The sequence below is a fragment of the Festucalex cinctus genome, chromosome 2, assembly GCF_051991245.1.
Source record: "Festucalex cinctus isolate MCC-2025b chromosome 2, RoL_Fcin_1.0, whole genome shotgun sequence".
NCBI classification, from domain to species: Eukaryota; Metazoa; Chordata; class Actinopteri; order Syngnathiformes; family Syngnathidae; genus Festucalex; species Festucalex cinctus.
The window spans coordinates 3,513,091-3,532,150 of record NC_135412.1 but is presented as its reverse complement, the minus strand read 5'-3'; the positions used below and the strand labels follow the sequence as shown (position 1 = coordinate 3,532,150).

Genomic DNA, 19,060 nt, shown 5'->3' with positions numbered 1-19,060 from the left:
GTGTGTGTGAATCGATTTTTAAACTTTTAAAAAAATATTCAACAAAACGTCTGACTTCGGGTTAGGATTCACACCTTGAGCATGGAAGAATGTTATATGAACGGAACATTAAGCCTTAATATTTTATTTTAATGCTGTTCAAGCATGAAACTGATTACAACCTCTATAAGACTGAAATTTCAGATCAATAAATAATACATTTTCATATAAATCTTACACTCTACAAGCTTACTGATTAGTATTTTCTAAATTTGAATGAAAAAAAATCGTAACAATCGACTTATAAATTCGTATCGGGATTAATCGGTATCGAATCGAATCGTGACCTGTGAATCGTGATACGAATCGAATCGTCAGGTACTAGGCAATTCACACCCCTACTATTTGCAGCATTGGTACTTTTGACTGTCTAAAATAGGTGCTGCATGAATTCCTCAACTAAATCGAAAATCGTTGTGAATCGTGAATCGAATCGAATCGTTCCCTCGTGAATCAAATCGAATCGATTCTGGAAATCTGAATCAATACCCGGAACTACTGTCCAGAGAGTCAGGCCATACGAGTTACGTGCTGATGTGGCAGTCTGGCCGAGGCGATGGGCCGGTTACTGAAAAGTCCCAAATACAGCAGACTAGCTGCCTGGCGCCTTCTTCTCTGGTCAGAGGCAGCAGTATAAGAGTCATATGAGGGCTCCGAAGAATAATGGCTATGTGGCTTCAAAGGAAAACAGAGCGCATGTAATCACATGTCTAACAGACATTTCCCATTTTTGTCCTAACAGCCACCAGTGCATGCAAAAAGCATTCAAGTCAGACCGTGTTGTTTTCAAATCAACAAGACAGCTTTGAAAATACAAAAACGGAAAACAACTTGGTGGTTTTGAGGAATGACAGACATGTGTTAAGTTACTATCAGACCCTATAAGGTGTGTTTCTTCATATGACTTTGAAAGTAATTCTGACAGGAAGACATGGTGACAAGGGCGGAGTCTCTCAATTTATGTAACTTTAGTAAATCGCTTCAGGCTTTTTGTTTTTGCCAAACATATTGTCCTCACTAACCAGCAGACATTGTTTACTGGTGGCTGTTACGCAACCCTTCCCACATTTCCACACCCCAGCCCCACCCCATGTATAAAAAGCAGCTTGAAGCACAAGGAAGCATTACTTCCTGACTGAGGAGTCTCCATACATCATACAACCTTGCCTGGTAGGTTACGTTGATCTTTTTGTAGACCTCACTCTAAAACGTACTTAGCAACATCTTTTCAAGATCTTTATGGACTTAACGCGTATCTCTAGTCAAAATTGGCATAGATTTAAAAAAGCAAAACAAAAGAAAACTTTGAAAAAGTAACTTAGTTACTTTACTGATTACTTGGTTTTAAAAGTAACTAAATTGCGTTACTGATTACTTGATTTTAAAAGTAACTAAGTTAGATTAAAAGTTACTTTTTTTAGTTACTTTCAGCAGCTGCCGATAACACCATCTCAACATAAAAATAATGCGGGAGAAACGGAGTTCCAAATACTTTATTGAAAGTGCATTTTTAACATGAAAATAAAGTTTTTTTTTGTATGAAAAACAAAATAGGCAGTCTCTCTTGACTTCTTGTAACATAAATACTTTTTATAAAACAAAAAATAAAAACCTATCCAGGTTGAAAATGAAAATCCCCTTAATTCCTCTTTTGTTTGTTCCGCTATTCCAGTGTGTACACTTGAGTCGACTCGTGCATGCTGAAAACGTGACTTCTCTGACGTCACGCCCCCTGGCGAGAGGGCGGAGACGACCTCATCCCATAATGCTTCACGGACCAGTTGAGGATGGAAATAAATTATTTTTTATCACTTTTATTATCCATAATGTACACCTTTTTTTGTTGCGTTGTGTGCCTGTTGGTTAAAAAAAACTAGTAGTAAAAGTATCATCACTTTTGTTTTGAATGTGAAAACCATTCACGACCAGACCATGGCTGAATTCAGTGTGGTGATCAATGACTTCCGCCTCATTTTGGTAGTTAGCGGAAGTTGTTTGTGACTGTTACGACAGTGCGATATTTTGCCTTCTTCGTGAAAATGTGTAATAACGCATTGAATCTCTGGATAGTAACTTTAATCAGACTACTTTGTAGAATAAAGTACTACTAGCACTTTGGAAAGTAAATTTTATGGAGTAGGCGTTACCGACAACACTCGTTATCCCGCTGTGTGGTTTTGAGAAGAGTTGCACCAAACTAGGTCGTTTCCTGTCAATGTTATCAGAACGAGCAACTGTGCAACATTATAACGTTCCTTCCTGTCGAGACAGCAGGAAGGTTGCTTTTGCTACCAACTAAACAAGCCATAGCCAACTCACCTGTATTAAAGCTCCCCCTAGATGAGTTCATTCGTAGCAGCTGTGAACGTGCACAAATGGATGATTTTTATGACATGTGATTGATGCCAAATCTCCTCCTTCTACTTCCTCCAGATACAATGAAGAGGCTGATCCTCGATGTGGACACAGGGGTGGATGATGCTCAGGGCATCATGATGGCCCTGGCAGCCCCCAACGTGGAAATATTGGGGATCACCTGCACTCACGGGAACACGCCCCTTCAGAACGCCCTGAAAAACACTCTCCGTGTCTTGAAAATGTGCAACAGGCTGGATGTGAGCATTAAAGCGGATACGTCACTTATTTAGCCCATTATAGCAATAAAAAGTTAATATTTTGTCTGTAATTAATTTGATACTTTCATTATTTTTCATGTACAATTAGTAGCTTTAAAAAAAAAAAACATTTTGCAACTTGCTGTCGACTGAAAATGACATCACAAGGGCTCAGGTAACCAATCACAGCTCAGCTTGTGAACGTCACATGACCAAACCTAGAAAACACCTGAGCTGTGATTGGTTACCTGAGCCCTTGTGATGTCATTTTCAGTCGACAGCAAGTTGCCAAATGTGTTTTTTAAAGGTACTAATTGTACATGAAAATTAATGAAAATATCCAATTTATTTATTTATTTATTTTGCTGAACAGATTTTTTTTTTTTAATGCTTTATTGAACAAACTGTTGCAAACTTACAGTAAATATCAACAAGACGATCAAACCAATGCAACAATCCAACAAAAAAAAGAACAAAAAAAAACCTATTAAAATGCCAGGGGAATACAACATTCGAAACAAAAATACATGAATGAAAATAAAATGTCACTTTTTAACCATATAACTCAAACTTCGCACATATATTCAAAGTCCTCGCAGCCTTTCTATTCTGGCAGCCACTGATTGATTGCATATATAATTGAAAGTCTTTATAAAATAAAGAAAATAGCGGTTTGTGAGTCCCAAATTTACATTTGTGTAAATAGAATTTTGCTAATATAATTAGCAAATTTACCACAAAGACCATTTCTTTGTCATATTTACCACTCTTTACTAGGGATGTTCGATACCACTTTTTTTTCAGACCCTCAGTACTCACCGATACCGATACCAACTGCCGATACCAGTAGTACATTTTGACAAATAAAAAAAAATCACTAAAAGATATTTTTAAACAAATATATTTCCTTTAATTTTTCACAAAACAAAAAACAGCACAGTCACTCTTCAATAGTCTAACGCTCAAAATAAAACACAAAAATATTCTTTTAGTTTAAGAGTCGCAATTTTGAAGTATTTCCAAACCGGTGAAGTTTTGGTGAAAAACTGCTGCAAGCTAGCTAGCGCCACTTACAGGCAAGGAGGACTCACTTCACGTCTTCCCACTCTGCCATCGCTCGCTTGTACTCGTCTGCGTCACGAGTACTCGAGTACTTGAAAAAAAGGCTGGTATCGGCCTGATACCGATACCTGGTATCGGCCTGATACCGATACCTGGTATCGGTACTCGCCCATCCCTACTCTTTACAAAATAACCCAAAACAACATGGTCATAAAACAAAACCAAATTTTCAATAACATTACTACAAATAAATCTTACTGCATGCTCAATATTTGCCTCTTCTTGGGGGTCAAACTTTGGAATGTCATGCGTCACAGGTAAAGGTGTACCCTGGCTTCGAGGAGCCCCTGCTGGGCAACAAAATACACGCAGGAGACTTTCACGGGAAGGATGGGCTGGGCGACGCCCCTGATCCAGATGCTCCGGGTCTGGAACTGGTCCAGAAGACGAATGCCGTGGAGGCCATCATTTCCATTTCCAAGCAAAATCCCGGGCAGGTGAGTGGATGAAGAATCTAAAGAAATTCCATTTTGTTTTGTTCATGACGTTTCTTGTGTGTTCAGGTGATCCTGGTCGCAACGGGACCCCTCACCAACCTGGCCCTCGCTGTCAAAATGGACCCCTGCTTGCCTTCCAGACTGAAGGGCCTCTACATCATGGGAGGCAACATCGAATGTAAATGACCAAATGATGCAACTCACGCTGCCAAGCAAACGTTCAGAATGACGAACACTTGCGTATTTATTGATGTAGCGAGGGGGAACACAACTGTGTGCGGAGAATTTAACTTCCTGGCTGACCCCGAGGCCGCCTACATTGTTCTGGAGCGCTACACGTGTCCGACCACTATCGCCTCCTGGGAGTTCAGCTGCAGGAACAGCCTGCCGTGGGTGAGGAGCAGATGCACAACAGTGTTAAAATTTCCACTGTTTGGTCAAATATGCAGTGTTAGGATAAAAAAAAAATTTTTCCCTAAGTCATAAGCAAATTGACCACGCCCTCATTTCCGGTGAAAGAGAAACTTTCCAGGTTTCCAGTGCGTTGTCGACATTTCGATAGCGATACATTCAATTGTTGTTATCGGGGTGGCATGGCTCAGTGGTAGAGTGGTCCATTTTTCCTATTCACTTGTCAGAATCCAGTTTTTTTTTTTTTTTTCGATGACTGTTCCATGTAAATCATATCTGACTGTATATTTGTGTCCTAGTCCTTTTGTGATACCTGGCTGGCCCAAAATACACCAAAGGCTCGTTTTATGGAGACTATTTATGCTCACACCCGCAAGGTAAAAAATGATATTATGTAGCACCAGTGTGCAAAAGTCATCTCGACTATGTACAGCAAGTTCAAGCTTCTGTTATGAGGACATTGAAGAGACTTGTACAGATCCCACATTTACATGTTAACCCTGCAGATGGTTCAGACAGATCGCTATCAAAAGGAGCTGGTTTCAGGACCTGGATTCAACACGTGCGACACGTACGCGGTGGCTGCGGCGATCAGTGACGACGTGGTGACGGAAAGCGAGAAGGTAAGTGCTTCTCTTCAATTCTTCGAGAAGCTGGCGTCGGCAAGATGTGAAGAAACATGTCTGGCGCAGGTGGCCGTTACGGTGGAGTTGGAGGGAAAAAACACCAGAGGCATGATGGTGCTGGACTACATTGACGTGCTGCATAAGCAATATAAGGTCACCATCTTGAAGAAAATCGACCAGGAAGTGTTTAAGCAACTGCTGATGAATGCACTGAAGTAGGAGGGGCTTAAGCCATCATTTTACAAGTTGTGGCAGTAGTGGTATTTTATTTTTTCTGTAAAATGTCCGACAGGGATAAGCAAATGAATTTTGTTAAATAGCAGTACAGGTACGCTAACTTCAAAGTAAACATTTGATTTTCATATTAATTTTCATGCGAGTCAGGCAGTCTCTTTGCTTGATCCTGCCGTAACTGTCACATTTGCCTGCTCTTTATTTATTTTTTTTGTAAACATGTCCATCAATATTCCCGTCGCGTTACACTCAACACAAACTCACTGCTTAGCGATTAAGTGACGTGCTTTGGCGCAAACTATGCTAAGCTAATGCTGCATTCGAGGATGGTCGGAAGTCAGAAAACTCTATGGAGTTAAACTCGGGTCAACCTTTTTGTACTTGGGGAAAAAAAAACAACAACTTGAAACTGAAAATTGTTGTGTTGATCTTGAATTTCATAAAATATAAAAAGGTATTCAAAATAAAAATAAGCATGTGAAAACCTTTTTCGGGTCAAAAGTAATTTTGATTCACTTCGGTCCTGCCTTTGAATAAATTATTTTCATTTTTTGCTTCCATATATATTTTGACATTTGAGGTCTTATTTTTTTCAGTTGCATGTTTTTTTTTTTTCAGATTCAGGTCTTATTTCTGGGAGGTTTCAACAAATTTTTTTCAGTTTCAAATTTTTTTTTTTTTTTACATAATCTTGTGTGATTAATTTGACACTTTTGATCGTTTGACTGCACTAATAAAATTACACAGGCTACATATGGCAGTGCATGAAAACAAAAGCATTGCACCAAATCAACCTCTTTTGAGCTGAAGCTGTTCCTATTTTTGCCACATTATATATTACATTCTTCACAATGCAAAGGTGGCCCAGCATTTTATGTGAAGTCGACTTACTGTGCACCTGAAACTTGGCATCTTTCACTCCTCACAAGTGCAGTCGTATCAGGTGTTGAACTACGAGCAGACAATTTTAGAATGCCATGTTTCGTGTCCTGAGTGAGCCCTCTGGTGGACAAAATCGGCAGCAACAGTTACTTCTACTGAAAAATAGCAGCGTGAAGGGAGGCAGAGGGGACAGATTTTTTTCCCTATACCCTGTGAAAAGTGGTATGGCCTGATGGATGTGGGTTGTAATTTATCTGTTGTGAAGATGAATGAGAAGACATTAAATCCCACCATGTAGTCAAATTTGTATGTTGAAAGTCAAGAAAACATTTTATTGATAGTCTCTGGAATGTGTCCCTCAAGAAAAAAAATAAAATAAAGACTGTTTCATGTTTTCATTTGAAGCTGTTTTTTTTCTGACTTTTAAAGAAAAACAAAAACACAAGTCTTCTCATTTCTTTGCGTGTATATATTACAAGCTCACAGAACTGTATTTACAAAAAAAAAAAAAAAAAATCATACAAAACAACAAAAAGCTGTAGCTCATCTCCTTTTGTTCCTGCAATGTCGCCACATGCAGACAGAGATGATCTGACAGAAAACAAAATGGAGTCATTCCAGAGCTAGAATCAGTCCTGCCAAGTTATTCACTGCATCTTTGATGCTGTGCGCCAACCAAACCGACGTCCGGCTTCCATCGCGCCGCTCCTACCGGACTCTGTACTTGTAGAACCAGCAGAGACCTCGAGTGAAGTTCCATCCCAGTGAGATGGACAGAATGTAGAGTAGCACCAGTGGGGCAAAGGGGTACAGAAGCACCACCGTGTTCTTCAGGAATGGAAGAGCTGTTTGAGCACGTTTTCAACACATTAAACACAGCACAGACAATCTCATCTTTTTTGGACTTTTTAGATATGCAGACTGTGTATCTGAAATGGAACGAGGCCTCACCGTTGTAGCCCAGGAAGGTGATGTAGACATAATAACCGATGGCTATCAGCCACAAGGTGTTGCCCAAAAAGTATCCAAGGAACCAGTCAAGTTCCCTCACGATCACATCTGAAACACACGATACCACAAATGAAGCACTTTAGACTCTTAGAACCAACCACGACCCATCTTCAATGCTCGACTGAGGGAAAGAGGTTGTTGGCTGAAATCTCACAATACTGTACATGACCCTGTTCATCTTCTCCTTAACTCATTTGCTCCCAATAACGTGTAAATACGTTTTTTTTTTTTATGTTTTAAGTGTCCCAAAGACGTATTTATACGTTTTTTGTTTGCACGTAACTCGTATGGCCTGACTCTCATTCACCATGCTGGACAGTAGGGCCGGGTATTGATTCAGATTTCCAGCATCGATTTGATTTGATTCACAAGGGAACGATTCGATTCGATTCACAACGATTTTCGATTTAGTTGAGGAATTCATGCAGCACCTATTTTAGACAGTCAAAAGTACCAATGCTGCAAATAGTAGAAACTTCTTGCTCTAATTTAATACATTAGTAAAAATATGTATATTTACATTAACTCATTTGCTCCCAATAACGTGTAAATATGTTTTTTTTAATGTTTTAAGTGTCCCAAAGACGTATTTATACGTTTGTCGTTTTTTTTTATTTTTTTTTTTATGCTAGAGCATAGATCGGGTGGATGCATGCGGATGTGCGTTCAAAGTGCAAACGCATCGTATACATATCTGATTTATAGCCACATACATAAGACGCCCAGGTCGGGTGTGAAAAAAATAAGAGAATTGTGCCATTCACACTACAGGGAAAAAAAATCATATACGCGTGGAAAAAACAAACAAAAAAACCCCCCAGAATCGAGCTGCAGTGTGAATGTAGCCAAGGTGAACTTTTCACTGAGGAGCGTTGATAGGAGTGTGACGATATATCGATATCGCGATAAATCGTGATACCTTGTCTCCCGATAGATTATCGATACGTCTACGCAAGTATCGCGATATGTGTAGTTAATATTCATCCACTATAACGGCTCCATTGTTCATGACTTATTGAGCAATTACTTGGCGGGCCACTAGGGGGGGGGGGGGGGGGGGGGGGCCTCATAAGAGTGGCGGGAAAATGGACGGAAGTCTTCAGGTGAAGAAGACTCATGAGCTTAGTATTTTTATAATTTTTTTAAATTTACATCTATATTATATATATTTATATATTATGTATTTATATTATATTTATATTATTATTTGTATTTATTTTTATTATTTATTTATTTTATTTTTATTTTTATTTTACGAGTAGTTTTGTTGTAGATTATTGTAGATTTATTACGTGAGCAACATATCGATAATCGTCGTATCGTCATATCGTGAGGTTCCCACCCCTAAGCGTTGATTCAATTGATTCACTTACGGTTAATGAAAAACAGCTGCAGGAAGTGCAGAATGACAAGGAGAGGGTAGAAAGCGTTGAGGTGGACGTCAAAGGCGTAACCCCACTCAACGTCAAACTCACGGCTGGGGTGTTTCAGCAAATATTTGTTGCTTATCACCCTGAAAGGATAAACATTAGTGTCACTGGTCAGCAATGTTTTTATAGCAGCTATTGTGTCAGTGTATCTTACCACATCAGGGTTGATATGACGAGACCCACTCCTATGCAATCAACAAAAACCACCCACAGCAGAAGCTTCAATGTCTCAAGAACTCCCATGTCCAGCACCAGACCAAAGCCTATTGTTGAAACTACACGTACACATACAAGGATATCAAAGACGAATCACTCTGCCTTTACAATGTAACATCATCACGTTATCGAGCGACGCCAGACTTGCCGCATAACCAGACGCTGAGCAGCACCAGGAAAGCCGGGTCGTCCCTCGCCCACTGGTCCTTGGTTTGTTTCCTGTAGTGGAAGTTGCGGTAGACTCTCTGCGGTGACGTGAACAAATAAAGCATCTGCCACAGGGCAAATTCAAAGTCCATCTGCTTAAAATGGAGCAGCCTTCGCAGGTACTTGTAGCGCTTGGCGCCCGCTGTGTGACGTGCAGCATCCCTCGAACTGAGGGAACCATTGCGGTGTTGGCTGGTGGTTGGCAACATGGACCTAAAAAAAATAAATAACAGTGATTGTAGAAGCACGTTCTTTGAGTATGGAGGACTTGAGTGTGCGAGTGGGTGTTTTTTTTTTTTTTTTTCGTACATATACTACAGTGCTAAATGCCAATTTATCAAGAAACAAAATGCATGTATTGTAGATGCTTATATACGCTTGTACCGCATAATGAATGTGTGTGGGTGTGTTTGTATAAAGCTCGGCATACTCAACATTGATTATAAAGCACTTTAAAAAAGGCAGCTTAATCAAAACGGTGTTGTTCAGAAAGATCGAAAATAACACATTCATTACAATGAATAACAATAATAATGTTCTTTAAAACATACAACATACACTTCACTTTACTGTACCTTAGTAGCATGTAAACACAAATCTCGCACAATAAGTTTTTTCATTTGTGTTCACTACATCCTTCACAGACAGACGTAAAGAAGTGCTATAAATGAATGCTAATTTAATATATCAACCTCACCATAAATAATATTTTCCTCATTTCAAATCATGCTAATATGCTGTTGCTAACAGACACATTTAGCTTCCTGCTAACAACTACTAAAAAAAAAAAAAGGTTCCAGTGATGCTGACAGAAGCAGCTAACGCTGTTACAATAATATTTACTTTCATCTGCATAGATTTACCTTTGTGTCTGTCCCTTTTCTAAAGGACAGCAACTTTTTCTTGCTTGTGTCGTGTAGCTGTTATGATGCTTCAAGTGTCGCGAAACCGAACACGTAGAAGCTTCCGGTAATAACGAGAGGGCATTATGGGTAATGTAGTTTGCTAACTGACCAAACAACGCCAGTGCACACTCGATCAAGAACGATATATACCGAGTCCAATATACACAAGGTAGCGCTAGATATTGAAATTATGTGTCCGTATAATGGTTAGATGTAATTAATATCATCCGATCACAGTTGTATAACCTTTTCCTGGTTCGTCCACTAGATGGCAAAATTACTTTTAATGTGAGTTTCGAGGCCTCGTCTCAAACGGAAGTGGAAAGGCTAGCTAGTTCCGCTAACTACGTCGTTCCCTGTGGATTGCAAGAATATATTCACCGCTGTTCTGGTCCAGAAGGCCAAATAGCGACAGGTTAGTTTTGGCAAAATCCCATAACTGTGTCAATATTACAAACCTGTTTGTAAAACGATGTAACGATGTGATATCCAGTGCATTCACCAGAAAAGTTGTTATAACACTATGTCCTTGAATAGCGCGATTAGCTAATGCCATTCTCCTTCCAGCAAGGAGTCATTTGGTTGCTTCGTGTCACTAATTAGCTACTTCTCTCGTATGAAATTGCATTTTTACGTACTTTAATGTCAGCATGTACCTGAAACATATATTATAATATCTTAAATGTTTTTCTGAGGGTTGTTGTACGTCCTGTCACTAGCACTAGATTTTTTTGTTGTTGACATCCCCCCCCCCCCGTCAGATCATCAACTGTGCCTTGTTAAACCTGTCCCAGTTTCACTCAAGTTGTCCGAAATGTGTTATTTGTTAATTACGTTTTATCCATGTTCACCAGTCTATGCTAACGACGTCGAGTGACAGAAAGAACAATGAAATGCTCTTCCATTAGATGTAAACATGTATCCATACAGTAAAAAAAGACATGACTTTCTCCTTTTTTATCAACTGAATAAGTAAATTGAGAAGAGCTAATCATTATATCATCATCATTTTGTTGATATTGTGCTGTGAGATTTTTGTGATGTCAATAAAGGTTAACATTGTTCCCTCTTTCATGAAGAATCATGTTGCGCCTGCCGAATGTTGGCCGAGCTTTGGCCGGAGCCTCCAAGGGCAGCCTGGCTCCACCCTACACCGGTAAATTTTGCTTGACTATGTATGCGTTGGTCTGTGCATTTACATTTTAACGGAAACGATGTTGATGCATTTGTTTTAGTGCGTTCTGCTAGCAACATGGTGGAGGTGTTTGTTGACGGAAAACCAGTGGAGGTGGAGCCTGGTACTACTGTGTTACAGGTAAATACAGCAATTCGTCGACTTAAACGCTAATTCACAGAAACTGATTAACGATGTGGTAATGTATTAATATTTTAATCCAAATCAATGTAAGTAGAAGTAGTCCTCAACCCATCTTTACTCCGTTAAACTAGGTAGATTTGGACAGCTTACAGTATCCGTTTTTATGTTCTTTATTGTTTTGTTTCTGTTTCCCATCAGGCCTGTGAAAAGGTAGGAATCCAAATCCCAAGGTTCTGCTATCACGAGCGCCTCTCAGTGGCTGGAAATTGCCGCATGTGTCTAGTAGAGATTGAGAAAGCTCCAAAGGTCAGCTAGTCCACATGATCTGTCAAAAAATCTACAAATATCAGACACTTGATAACAGGATGGCTGCTGTAATTTTGTTCCTCCTTCCAGCCGGTGGCAGCCTGTGCCATGCCCGTCATGAAGGGTTGGAATATCCTCACAAACTCAGAGAAGACTCGCAAAGCCAGGTTCAGGCTTTAGTTATTGGCAAAAATCGTCCAACTGTTGCTACTAAGTCTTTAAAGTGGAGGCAAACTGACCTAATGATGCTTTGTGTTACCAGAGAGGGGGTGATGGAATTCCTGTTGGCCAACCACCCATTGGACTGCCCAATTTGTGATCAGGGAGGAGAGTGTGACTTGCAGGTAACCATTTTATTGGAAACAAAAAGAGAAGAAATTATATTTACTACTCGGTATTTTTGGCTGCGGTGCTTCCAGGATCAGTCCATGCAGTTTGGTTCCGACCGCAGTCGTTTCACAGAGCCTAAGCGAGCAGTGGAAGACGAGAACATTGGACCGCTCATCAAAACGATCATGACTCGCTGCATCCAGTGCACACGCTGCGTCCGGTAGCAGAGACGTCTGAAATTATGTGATCATATGTGAGTCTTAGCTCCAAACAAATACATTCAATACTGTTTTCTTCCAGTTTTGCCAGTGAAATTGCTGGAGTTGAAGAATTGGGAACAACAGGAAGAGGGAACAACTTGCAAATCGGGACTTACGTGGAGAAAATGTTCATGTCTGAGCTGTCAGGAAACGTTATTGATATTTGCCCCGTCGGCGCACTCACCTCCAAGCCGTACGCCTTCACCGCGCGACCATGGGAAACGAGGTGGGTAACATTACAGGTGTGCTGGCATGAAAAGAAAAAAAGACCGTCATTTGAAATGTTGACTACATTGCAGGAAAACGGAGTCAATTGACGTGCTGGATGCCGTGGGCAGTAACATCATAGTGAGCACAAGAGGAGGTGAGGTGATGAGGGTGCTGCCCAGGCTGCATGAAGACATTAATGAAGAATGGATCTCGGACAAGACCAGGTAAAAATCCCTGCTCCATCAGTTTCACAAAAAGAGGATAATAAAAAAAGAGATTGTGTGTTGTTTTGTAGGTTTGCCTATGATGGTCTGAAGAGGCAGCGGTTGACTCAGCCAATGGTAAAGGATGGGTCGGGTCAGCTGACCCCAGCCAGCTGGGAGGATGCACTGACTCGTGTTGCTGGAGCTGTAAGTGTCATTGCTTGCTCAGCATCCTTCCGAAGACTCCATCATCCCTCATGAGTGCGGCATAATTCGCAATTTGTAACCGCCTTGCTCCTCAATGTGGATTTAACTCATTCAGTGCCATTGACGGCTATACACGTCAAAGATCCATTTTTACTGGGCTGGCAGTGAGTGAGTTAATGGTTATAAAAAAATAATCACTTGACAGCTTTAATTTTTGTTAAAAAAAATAAAATAAAATCAAAGTATATGTACTCTTACACCCCCTTGTGGCCGTTTTACAGGAAATATGAATTAGAAGCAGAAAATTACTATTAACCTCATGCAATTTTAAGGTAAAATACTATATTGGGATATATGTTTTCATTTAAAATGATCTGTTATTGTTTTATGGAGGAAATGTATAAAAAAAAAATTAAAGTAATTAACTGATTAAAATAAGAGTAGGATGAGCAAGTGTGCAGAGGATCAAAAAATGTTCAAGATGTGCTCATAAATGTAGAAAGAATTAACACACAACAGGTGTTCTTCAAAAAATTTTTGAAAAAGCCTTTTTGATTAGGTAATAAATCGAAATTCTAAGATGTGATTAACTCATTCAGTGCCATTGACGGCTATACACGTCCAATTTCCATTTTTACTGGGCTGGCAGTGAATGAGTTAAGAGAATTGAGATGCTGCCTAATATTATGGCATGACAACAATTTCTGGGTCGCACTCGAAACATCAAGGACAGACATGAGATCCGCTCTGTGTTTAGCTGCAAGGTGTACAGGGCAGCGAAGTGGCGGCCATAGCGGGAGGCATGGCAGACGCTGAAGCGCTCGTCTCCCTTAAAGATCTCCTCAACAGGTTGAACTCGGAAAGCCTCTGCACTGAGGAGGTCTTCCCGATGGCTGGAGCTGGGTATGTAGAAAAGGAAAAAAAAATGCAGCACAAGCCTCCCATGTGTCTCCATGTATTTCCCTCTGTTCCTACTCCCTCTACAGCGCCGATTTGCGGTCCAACTACCTGTTGAACTCGCGCATCGCTGGCATTGAGGACTGTGACCTGCTTCTGCTGGTTGGGACTAACCCACGTTATGAAGCCCCGTTGTTCAACGCCAGAATCCGCAAGAGGTAAAACCACATTAGCTTGCCAGCACATTCAACTCATGTAGTTGTGATCAAAAGTTTACATCCTTACCGTATTTTTCGGATTATAAGTCGCAGTTTTTTTCATAGTTTGGCCGGGGGTGCGATTTATACTCTGGTGCGACTTATGTGTGAAATTAACACATTATTATATCATTTCACATGTTATTTTCACACTAAACTGCAAGAGGGCGCTCTAGGCCTGTGTTGATAAGTTCAACATTGCAGGTGGAAGAGCATCGTCTACCTCCCGAGTTGGGGGAGTTGCTTAAAAGTGACACCGAGGATGAAGATTTTATTGGATTTAGTGATTTGGAGTGAAACTGATAGTTTGGTAAACTTGTTACCATGTTCTTTATGCTAGAGTTATATCAATAACTTGGAGTGATGGGAATAGGGGTGTTAAAAAAAATCGATTCGGCAATATATCACGATACTACCGCACGCAATTCTCGAATCGATTCAGTAGGCCGCCGAATCGATTTTTTTAACATCCATTTTTGATGGAAAAATATTAAACAGAACGTCTAACTTTCACACCTTAAGCATGGAAGAATGTTATATTAATGGAACATTTAGCCATAATATTTTATTTCAATGCTGTTCAAACATGAAACATGGGTGGCTCTGAAATATTCTTTTGTCAATGTCAAAATAAATGCAAGTTTTGCTATAAGCCTTGTGTGAAACTTTTGTTGCCTTACCTTTGTGGTGTGTTTTCTTAAAAAAAAAAAAAAAAAACTTCACATGTCTCTGCCATGCTTTATGTCTTTCTGATCCAGCTGGCTTCATAATGAGCTGCGCGTTGCCCTGGTTGGTCACGATATCGACCTGAGTTACACCTATGACCATCTCGGGGAGGAAACGTCCGTGCTGAAAGAGCTGGCCAATGGAACGCATCCATTCTGCCAGGTAACATTCTTACTCGGCTGAGCGGTTGCCAACGTCACCAAGCTCACTGGCTACTTTCTTCGCCCACAGGTCCTTGCAGCTGCAAAGCGCCCGGTCGTCGTCGTAGGCAGTAGCGCTCTACAGAGAGAGGATGGTGCTGCCATTTTGAGCTCGGTGTCCACCATCGCTCAGAATGCTCGAACCAGTAGCGGAGTGGAGGAAGGCTGGAAAGTTCTTAATGTCCTGCACAGGTACAAAAAGGGCAGATGCTGCACAGCTATGGCAACAGTTGAATTGGGTGTCAAATCTGAGCTTCTCGGTTTGAGCAGAGTTGCCAGTCAAGTCGCGGCTTTGGACCTGGGCTACAAGGCAGGCGTGGATGCCATCAGGACGAACCCACCCAAAGTCTTGTTCTTGCTGGGAGCTGACGGTGGTTCTATCACCCGAGCTGACCTTCCTAAAGACAGTATCATCATCTACCAGGGTAAATCCACGCTCACGACACCAACGCGTTACTAAGTAATGCCAGAGTATACTTTTTAAATTCCTCCAGGTCATCACGGCGACGTTGGCGCAACAACGGCGGACATAATCCTCCCCGGTGCTGCGTACACAGAGAAAAATGCCACATATGTCAACACGGAGGGGAGGAGCCAGCAAACCCGGGTAGCCGTGACGGCGCCGGGAATGGCTCGAGAGGACTGGAAGATCGTCAGAGCTGTGGCGGAGGTGGGCGTGAGGGTTGCGCCATATTGAATTCCGATGCGTTCGCAGCCGCACTAAAAGAGATGCGCTCGTGCGCCCGCAGCTGGCAGGTGTGACGCTGCCCTACGACACGCTGGATGAGGTTCGATCCAGGCTCGCTGAGGTGTCTCCAAACCTGGTGCGGTATGATGACGTGGAAGAGGCAAACTATTTTAAGCAAGCAAACGAACTCGCTAAGGTAAATGTGCGTTCATTGCTTTTTATTGCGTCTTAATTTTGTTTTTCAGAGCCCTTTTCAAAGTCATCAGTAGGGATGTAACGATATCCAAACATCACGATACGATATTATCACGATACGATAATTATCACGATATTGTGCGGGGGTTGTCGATATTTAAAAAAGGTCACAAAATTGTGTTTTAAAAAAAAAAAAAGAAAAAGAAAAAAAAGAGCTCATACTAAAAATGATATTGTGATATTATCACGATACGATAATTATCACGATATTGTAGGGGGGGGTCGGCAATATTTAAAAAAGATCACAATATTGTAAAAAACAAAAAAACAAAAGCGCTTATACTAAAAAAAGCACAATATTGTGCTTTTGTACATAACAGCAATGCATATAAACCACCTACAATCTCAACAATATTGAGGCACTTACTTGCTAATGCAAGCACACATTGATCGCTTCACAAGCAAATTACATTCCCCTTCATCTGACAATTAGTGTAATTTTAAACGTAGAAGGCCAAAACATCCCTAATGAAAATTAAATTGCACTAATAAACTAGCCACTAGAGGGTGCTAGAACTACATAAATCAACCTGCTAAAAAAAAAAAGTCACATGTGTTCCTTTTAAATATTGTGAACATGACGACGACGATATTGTGGCAGTTTCAATATCACGATATTGCCCTTATCTTTACATTCCCAGTCATCAGTATGACATGAACTGAATTGGACACAGCAAACAGGCAACCAATTACATTTTAACCAATTGCATTTCATTTCATCCATTTTGTTGATCCGGATAAGGGTGGTCTCCATTTTTCTTTGCCACACGAGTCCGTCCGACTGTCCCAATCATATTGACACCTGCTGTGTTTCCCATTCTCTTTTAACCACAAAGTATCCTGCTAACAAACAAACCCAAATGGAAAGCTCTCTGAATTGTTTTCACATTGATTAATATAGTTCATCATTGCTGCAATTCTAAAATATGAACACATACACCTGCTCCTTCATTCGTTTCTCCATCAGGGAGTGAAGCAGGACCTCATCGCGGCTCCTCTGATACCGCCTCAGCTTTCAGTAAAGGACTTCTACATGACGGGTATGTACAATACTTACAGTTGGAAAGGCCAAAGCAGAGTCCAGCTGCCTGAGTCAATACTTTTTTTTTTTCTGTTCCCCTTCTTCTTCTTCTTCTTCAGACTCCATCAGCAGAGCCTCGCAGACAATGGCCAAGTGTGTGAAAGCCAGCACAGAGGGCGCCGCTGCTGTCGACGAGCCCTCCATTTGTTAAACACCAGCACGCACGCGTCCCATTACACTCTTCGGGTTATTGAAACAATCCACACTTCTCTGAACTCAGTCTTGCAGCGTTTAATTTAAACGAGTCCTTGTTGTTGTTGTTGTTGTAGCCACCTTAAGAGTTTTCACTCCTGAGAACAAGCTTTGTTGGGGTGGGGCTTGAAAAATGTACAAAAGTGAATAAAATATTATCCAAACTGTTGAATGAGTGATTTATTTAATTGAAATTTGTTCAATTTGCAAATGATTTTTTTCATGTATTGGTAGTTTTTAAATTATTTGAGTGTACAAAACAAATTCTTAAATGATGGCGATAAACTACGCTAGCATGCGATGTGCTTCACCTCCAGTAGATGGCAATGTGTACTTCCATTTAAAGCCTCACCAGCCTCACATTGATTTACCAAAACAGTTAGTTACATGCGCAATTGAGTAATTTCACACTGTAAGCATGTGATGACAATGTAATCATTTATATAGCGGCAGAGAAGAATAACAAATGAAATAGGGCTTTTGATTGCAGTCTTGGCTCAGTTTTCCTCGCTATTAGCCTGCTTTTGTACCTCCAGTGATTTCTTTGGTATTATAAGACGGTGGGGAGGGGGCGGGACACAACAACAAAAACAACAACAACAAAACTATCACTGTAAGAGAAGACTCGCCGCAACATGTCAACAGATGTCTAATTTACCACCTGTAAAAAGGTCATACAAGCTAAAATTTCCTCACCAATGCAAAATCCAAATACAGGTTTTAATTTTTAAAATGTATTATTTGCCAGCCTTGTTGGAAGGATAAGCATAAATCAATATTCACCATCATGACTATCTATCCCATGACTTTTAACAGCTGCTGATTGAATGGCAGTCATGTGAGTGAGTGGTGTTGGATGTTGATGAGGAGGCTTGATGACATCACAGTGGTCACCTAGGAGACAAAAGGTCAAAGTGGCAAGTAAACTCTTTTGGCTCAGAATAGATGATGAGTCATAGTGCATTATTACGTACTCAGCCAATCGCTGACTTACTGCTCATGAATGGAAACAAACAGTGAGGAATGACAGGAACAGTGACGTCCGTCCGTCCGTCTCTCCATCCATCCATCCGTCTCTCCATCCATCCATCCATCCATGCATCCATCCATCCGTCTCTACATCCATCCGTCCGTCTCTCTATCCATCCGTCCGTCTCTCCATCCAGCCGTCAATCTCTCCATCCGTCCATCCATCATCCATCCATCCATGCATCCATCCATCCGTCTCTCCATCCGTCCATCCATCCATCCGTCCGTCTCTCCATCCATCCATCCGTCTCTCCATCCATCCATCCATCCATGCATCCATCCATCCGTCTCTCCATCCATCCGTCCGTCTCTCCATCCATCCGTCAATCCCTCCATCCGTCCATCCATCCATCATCCATCCATCCATCCATGCATCCATCCATCCATCTCTCCATCCATCCATCCGTCCATCCATCCATCCATCCATCCATCCGTCCGTCTCTCCATCCATCCGTCCGTCTGTCTGTCCATCCATCCATCCATCCATCCATCCATCCATCCATCCATCCATCCATCCATCCATCCATCCATCCGTGATGATGAAATGACAAAACATGATGACAGGAGTGTTTTCCTTTAAAAAAAAATAATTAAAAAAAATGTGGAAGAGGTTTCATAAATTGTAACGTTTCTCTAACAAAAATACCATAGATAAAAGTAAATTCCAACCTATGACACGGTCTTGTGAAATAAAAACTATTACTTCGTGGAGGTTTTGGTGGTTTTAGATACAGGAAATCATTCCAAAGGTGCTACAACTGTAGAA

At 40.9% G+C, this 19,060-nt stretch overlaps 3 protein-coding genes across 6 annotated transcripts; 2 read left to right on the top strand and 1 right to left on the bottom strand.

The window, feature by feature from the left end:
* The first annotated feature begins 1,072 nt into the window (after positions 1-1,072).
* On the top strand, positions 1,073-6,764 carry LOC144013417 (inosine-uridine preferring nucleoside hydrolase-like). Of its 3 annotated transcripts, XM_077512257.1 has the most exons (9): positions 1,075-1,209; positions 1,712-1,819; positions 2,473-2,654; positions 4,034-4,213; positions 4,280-4,391; positions 4,470-4,606; positions 4,924-5,001; positions 5,131-5,247; positions 5,317-6,764. In XM_077512257.1, exons 3-9 carry the CDS (start codon positions 2,478-2,480, stop codon positions 5,467-5,469), a joined length of 954 nt encoding a protein of 317 aa, XP_077368383.1. In that variant the 5' UTR covers positions 1,075-1,209; positions 1,712-1,819; positions 2,473-2,477; the 3' UTR covers positions 5,470-6,764. The 3 variants fall into 3 exon arrangements, with proteins under 3 accessions (XP_077368385.1, XP_077368383.1, XP_077368382.1); XM_077512259.1 differs by lacking the exon at positions 1,712-1,819 and having other exon boundaries at positions 1,073-1,209; XM_077512256.1 differs by lacking the exons at positions 1,075-1,209; positions 1,712-1,819 and having other exon boundaries at positions 1,837-2,654.
* On the bottom strand, positions 6,670-10,239 carry unc50 (unc-50 homolog (C. elegans)). 2 transcript variants are annotated; one of them, XM_077512261.1, is made up of 6 exons: positions 10,094-10,239; positions 9,172-9,443; positions 8,962-9,082; positions 8,751-8,890; positions 7,318-7,425; positions 6,670-7,211 (listed from the first exon to the last, which is right to left on the bottom strand). In XM_077512261.1, the coding sequence occupies exons 2-6, from the start codon at positions 9,437-9,439 to the stop codon at positions 7,075-7,077; spliced, it is 774 nt and encodes a 257-aa protein (XP_077368387.1). In that variant the 5' UTR covers positions 9,440-9,443; positions 10,094-10,239; the 3' UTR covers positions 6,670-7,074. The 2 variants fall into 2 exon arrangements, with proteins under 2 accessions (XP_077368387.1, XP_077368386.1); XM_077512260.1 differs by lacking the exon at positions 10,094-10,239 and adding an exon at positions 9,928-10,049.
* Positions 10,240-10,388: 149 nt separating this feature from the next.
* On the top strand, positions 10,389-17,437 carry ndufs1 (NADH:ubiquinone oxidoreductase core subunit S1). The gene is made up of 19 exons (XM_077512255.1): positions 10,389-10,550; positions 11,215-11,291; positions 11,371-11,450; positions 11,652-11,759; positions 11,850-11,926; positions 12,022-12,103; positions 12,179-12,309; positions 12,390-12,575; positions 12,649-12,783; positions 12,855-12,969; positions 13,727-13,872; positions 13,956-14,084; positions 14,882-15,011; positions 15,081-15,241; positions 15,320-15,474; positions 15,544-15,719; positions 15,799-15,933; positions 16,960-17,032; positions 17,133-17,437. Exons 2-19 carry the CDS (start codon positions 11,219-11,221, stop codon positions 17,222-17,224), a joined length of 2,184 nt encoding a protein of 727 aa, XP_077368381.1. The 5' UTR covers positions 10,389-10,550; positions 11,215-11,218; the 3' UTR covers positions 17,225-17,437.
* The last annotated feature ends 1,623 nt before the right edge of the window (positions 17,438-19,060 follow it).

Coding starts and splice junctions, on each gene's coding strand:
- LOC144013417 (XM_077512256.1), top strand. CDS start 2,442: ATGCCAAATCTCCTCCTTCTACTTCCTCCAGATACAATGAAGAGGCTG. Junction 2,655..4,033: donor AAATGTGCAACAGGCTGGAT/GTGAGCATTAAA, acceptor CATGCGTCACAG/GTAAAGGTGTACCCTGGCTT. Junction 4,607..4,923: donor GCAGGAACAGCCTGCCGTGG/GTGAGGAGCAGA, acceptor TTTGTGTCCTAG/TCCTTTTGTGATACCTGGCT.
- unc50 (XM_077512261.1), bottom strand. CDS start 9,439: ATGTTGCCAACCACCAGCCAACACCGCAATGGTTCCCTCAGTTCGAGG. Junction 9,083..9,171: donor GCTCAGCGTCTGGTTATGCG/GCAAGTCTGGCG, acceptor GTGTACGTGTAG/TTTCAACAATAGGCTTTGGT. Junction 7,426..8,750: donor GCAGCTGTTTTTCATTAACC/GTAAGTGAATCA, acceptor CGTGTGTTTCAG/ATGTGATCGTGAGGGAACTT.
- ndufs1 (XM_077512255.1), top strand. CDS start 11,219: ATGTTGCGCCTGCCGAATGTTGGCCGAGCTTTGGCCGGAGCCTCCAAG. Junction 12,784..12,854: donor TGGATCTCGGACAAGACCAG/GTAAAAATCCCT, acceptor GTTGTTTTGTAG/GTTTGCCTATGATGGTCTGA. Junction 14,085..14,881: donor AACGCCAGAATCCGCAAGAG/GTAAAACCACAT, acceptor TTTCTGATCCAG/CTGGCTTCATAATGAGCTGC.